At 49.9% G+C, this 5,283-nt stretch overlaps 1 protein-coding gene across 1 annotated transcript; it reads right to left on the reverse strand.

Moving 5' to 3' along the window:
* LOC8085229 (atherin) lies at window positions 2,273–4,523 on the reverse strand. The gene is made up of 3 exons (XM_002453171.2): window positions 4,069–4,523; window positions 3,801–3,887; window positions 2,273–2,998 (listed from the first exon to the last, which is right to left on the reverse strand). The coding sequence occupies exons 1-3, from the start codon at window positions 4,429–4,431 to the stop codon at window positions 2,705–2,707; spliced, it is 744 nt and encodes a 247-aa protein (XP_002453216.2). The 5' UTR covers window positions 4,432–4,523; the 3' UTR covers window positions 2,273–2,704.

Here is a 5,283-nt window from a genome sequence, read left to right on the forward strand (position 1 = left end):
AGAAAGAGGGTGGACGGCTCGAGGCAGGCCTTAGCGCAGGTGCAGATAGGGCCATACTTTCACGCAGCTTTTTCTTTTTTGGCTGGGCCCTCCTACTCCTCTTCTCCGGCCCAACTCCACCCGTGCCCGTGCCGCACGGAAAAAAATGACTGCGCATGGTGGTCCCACCTCTGCTCCTTCCATGGACGCACGCGGGCTGCACGCAGCGCAGGCGCAGCGAGGCCTCGTGGTCCAAGCAGGAATTCACACAAGCGGGGTGCACTGCAGACGTGCATGTGGACACGATATTTTTGACTCATAATACTCTCTCTCTCTCTCTCTCTCATCTACTGTGCTCAAGCAGGAATTCACGCGGGTGCACTCAAAGCAGGAATTCTGTGCTCTTTTCTCTGTCCTCTTTCACTTGCTAAATTTTAACTAACTAAAATTATTTTAGTTATTTTTAAATGATTAGTAAGACTAAATTATTTATGATTAATGAGACTAAATTATTTTAGCTTTTTTTAGTCAGTATATTTAGAAATTTAATTACTAAAATAACTAAAATTTAACCGATTAAAATTTAATAAAAGAAACCGAACAAGCGCTGAGAGTCAGAAACACGAGAGAAACAGGGTTTCCGTGGTCGGCCACATCGGCACAAGCACAAAACGCAGGCAGGTACAGTCCCGGCGCGGATGCTATGCGTTACAAACAATAAAAAAAGTGTAATCTAAAGGTCCAAAACAAAACTCATGCATCATCGATAACTAAATGCACGTATTGTTTATTTAATTTTAAGATACACATGGAACAAAAACTAATAACAAAAGGCGACACTGTAGCACTTTCGTTTGTTTGTGGTAATTATTATCTAATTATAGACTAACTAGGCTTAAAAGATTCGTCTCGTAAATTTTGACCAAAATGTGCAATTAGTTTTTATTTTCGTTTATATTTAATACTTTATGTATGCGTCTAAAGATTCGATATGACGGAAATCTTGAAAAGTTTTTGGATTTTGGGTGGAAGTAAACAAGGCCTAACTTGCCCATTGATCTTTTTCATTGCTTTATTTTGCAAATACGTACGTGCTATTACATTTACATCTACTATAAAAAAACAATAGCAAATACCAATCATGCTACGAATTAAAAAACAATTCACACATTCACAGTCCTGAGCCCTCACTTACGTTGTCGCTTGCCCCAGCCCGCAAGCCGCTGCTCGCCTGGTTTGTCTTGGAGGCTTGGAGCTTGTTTATTTTCCAAAATATTTTGCAAAAATTTTCACATTCCATATCACATCAAATCTTATGGCATATGCATGAAGCACTAAATATAGATAAAAGAAATAACTAACTACATAATTTACATGTAATTTATGAGACAAATCTTTTGAGCATAGTTAGTTTATAATTGGACAATTTGTCAAATACAAACGAAAATGCTACTATTTCTATTTTGCAAAAAAAATTGGAAGTAAACATAGTCTAGGAACAAAATGAGCCCTCCACCAAACGTTGAATCAAGGGTTGCACCCTCGCAATAATGGATGAGGACTACTCTAAGTTTGACTAGCCGCCGATGCATATCTTGCTTTTCAAAAAAAAAAACAATAACTTCTATGTCTGACTAAATTTATAAAAAATAAATAGTAAATAGATTCATGTATGATTAATCTAGTGATATTTATTTGACATCATAAATGTTACTATTTTTATATAGATTAAATATAATTTAATGAAATTATTGGAATATGAGATGTGCATATGTTGTTTGGTATTGACGTTTTATGTATTGTAAATTGTAAAAGTATCACTCTGGCAGTAGAGATAGCTGGCTGGATTGGGCCGTGAGCCCACCTTCTCCGCTGGGCCCCATAAAGGAGAGTTCGTGCTTCAGACCTGAACATCGTCAACATCAAGCCCGTGCAAAAATAGGCTCTGTAAGGCCCAACCAAATATCACGCCAACAATAACATCTGCCCACGCCGTCGGCGGCCCAGAGAGGAAACTGTGGACCCAGCCCAGGATTCCTGCGACAAGTGAGCACAGACAGGCCCAGTTGCTACTCCTAATTTTAGCCCATGCCAAATTTGGTGAGAGTGAACTACAGCAATCGTAAACCTACAGCAGTCGCACTACCTGTATTGCTATTTCCCTAATCGCCAATAATTATATATAACAATTATAACGGAAAAAATATTTCAGTAATATGGGCATGTGATGTGACATCACATCTGCTTCCGACAATTAATAAAAAAAAAATTCCTAAAAAGATGATGCACTATATGTCATGTCACCACCACTTGGAATTGCAATGTACTACGCCAACTTGCTGCAACGCCAATACAATGATACATACAGTTAAACCAATACTATTTGATCACTTCTGATATGCTACTTATCAAAATCTGACAGCGTTCCAAGACGATTCAGACGACAACTCGCTCATTGCCTCACTCTCAAATCAAGCCCTAGATCGACAAGATGAATATGAACATCTCCAGTTCCTCTTCCTCCTCCTACTACCCACCCCAATCTCAATTGTCATCCATGGCAAAAAGAACAATCACTAGCACTGTAACAAATAGGTAGCACTAAGCTGCTACAGTAACACGCTGCCACTACACTCACTACTACAGCTAGTCCGGTTCGACTAGCTCTACTAGCCTGGCAGCCACGCTCCCTTCAAAACTTGCACACGCGTCGTCGCCGTCACACTCACCCGGCGCGCCGCATCCTGCTCGACGACACGAGCGGGCACGCCGCCGCCTTGGCCCGCAGGATCTCGAGGCGGCGCCGCCGGGCACCCGCCGACACGGCCGCCTTCTGCAGCGCGGCACGCATCTGCACCTGCCGGTACCACTCCACCGCCGCCGCCGCCCGCGCCTGCGCCTGCTGCTGGAGCTGCTGCTGCTGCTCTTCCTCGCCCGCCGGCTCGTTCAGGTCCAGCACCACCAGTGGCGCCGGCGCCGGCGCCGGCACCGGCACCGGGTCCTGCTCCCTCCTCGCGACCTGCGAAAGCGACACGTAGCCGCGGCGTCAGTTCGAGATAATGGACGATTCATGATTGGAAATTTGGAACTGGCCCTATCTTCTTTTCACTGCTTCGTGTGCGTACGTAGGAGTACGTACGTATGCATCTGAGAGATTCTGAGCGTCGTTCGTGACGACACGGCGACAGGCGTTCCTAAATCGGGAAAGGCGTCATCCAAAACGAGGAAAGCCAATCACACAAGGGAAACAAACTCCACCCCCCCCTTTTTTTTTTGTTTTGGTAAGATGAACAGGATGATTTGTTTGGAAAGGTCGCAATTTTCGTTCCTTGTTGGGGACGGGGGTGGGCAAGCAGAGGTGGAGTGGTTGTGGTTGCCGTCCGTCCAACACGCAAGCAAGGGAAGGCAAGGCGAGCGCACAAGAATTGAGCAGCAAGAAACCGTGCCCGTCTCCGTGGCAATCACGGCTACCAGATTTGACGGAAAGCGACCGAGAGAGAGAAGGAATCCACCTCGTGCGAGTGCAACTGGTTCGTCAAGCTCTCGTCCGTTCCTGCTCATCCAGCTCTGCATCCGAGCTCGGGCGCTGTGCAGACACTGCTCCTCGATCTGCTGCTTGGCTTGGGCTTGGGCTTGGTTTGGTTTCTAATGGGGGGAACGAACGCGAAGCCGCAGCGCTTGAATTTCTAATCAATCGCTCGAGGTCACTAATCGCACAAGCAAGCAATCGACGGGCGACACGCACAGAGGAAAAAAGGGGGGAAAAAAAAATCTAATCTCTCGAGGAGGAAGAGGAAGAAAAGAGGTGGGGGGGCGCTGACCTGGAGTGGACGCGCGTTCTCTTGGGGCGGGGACAAGCTCGCCTCCGCCGCCGCCGCCGCCGCTTCGCCGTGCTGCTCCTCCGCCCACTGCGAGCAGTCAACGGCAGAAGATTAATCGTCACCCGACCGACCACTAGAGGATTTTTCTTCCTCCAATTTTTCTTTCAAAAAAAAAAGAAAAATCGGAAAGCGAAGCGACGGAGGAAGACACGCGGCGGCGGGCGGCTGAGGCGCGTGCGCGCGCAGATCTCGCGGGTGGGCGGCTCACCTGGTCCCGTGGGTGGACGGCGGCGACCTCGCCCTTCGCCTTCGGCGACGCGTCGTCCCCGCCGCTCTCCGGGTACGCGAGCGGGGTGTCGGGACTAGCGGCGTCGTCCCTCTCGGCGGCCGCGGGCACGGGCGCGGGAGCTGGTGCCGGGGGGTCAGGAGGCGGGACCTCCGGCATAGACCGCGGGCGGCGGCGGCCCCACGAGGGGATCACCGGGAACGCGGCCGCGACCGCGTCGCGCGCGCGGTCGCGCCGCCGCTTCCGCCGCTCCCGCGCCCGCATCAGTCTGCTCATGTTGCACAGAATGGCGGCCACCTCCAGCTGCACCGCGTCCGCCTCCTCCTCCTCCACCTTCACCTCCATGGGCGGCGCGAGCTGCGAGGAATCGGCGGCGGCGGCGGCGGCAGCAGAGCGCGATGTGAGCGAGCGAGCGAGCGAGCGGATTGCTTCCCTGGGCTGCCGAGGCCGTGTGGTTTAATAGGGGCGGGGGAGCGCCGTGGCGCCACGTGGCACCGGGGCCGTGGGGATTGGGTGGCCTCCGTGAGGATGACACGCGGGCCCCGCACCGCAGGGACTGAGGGACTGACTCGCGCCCGCGCCGTGTGGTGGTGGTGGTGCTAGGCTAGTGGCTGGCTGCCTGGTGCAGCACTCGCGGTGGGCCCCGCCGCCTCTTTCCTTTCCCTCTCCCCCCCCCCCTGCCCGGTCGCCTCGTCTCCGCTAGATTTTCTCTCCGTATTCCTTCCTCCGGTTGCAGTGTGGTGGACGGACTGGACTCGGCCCCCGGTTTTTGAGGTTTTTGGGGGGTTTGTATTGTTTTGTGTGTCTGCTGGTTGCCCTTTTCTCGTCTCTCCCTACATTTATCCAGCCTCAAAGCTGCCCTTTTTCATGCGCCATGCCGTTTACTTACTCGTGACATACTACATTTGATCTTTTTCTTCTTCTTTTTTGTGAGAAAAGTAAGTAAGTAAATAAGTAATTTACGTCAAAATAAAAGGGTCGAAATGTAGCACTATGATCAACCTTTGAGATCTACCATACATTGCACCGCGAAAAGAGTGGACAACCACATTAGTTGAGTGGTGCTAGGAGTGTGAGGTTCATGGATAACTGAGACAAGTAGTGAAAGAGGTGAATAAACCATATATATACGAGGTGTGATTGGTTATTTTTGTGTACTGGTTTATGCCGACTGTATGCAACTTCAATATATTTGCT

This window comes from Sorghum bicolor, chromosome 4 (assembly GCF_000003195.3).
Source record: "Sorghum bicolor cultivar BTx623 chromosome 4, Sorghum_bicolor_NCBIv3, whole genome shotgun sequence".
NCBI classification, from domain to species: domain Eukaryota; kingdom Viridiplantae; phylum Streptophyta; class Magnoliopsida; order Poales; family Poaceae; genus Sorghum; species Sorghum bicolor.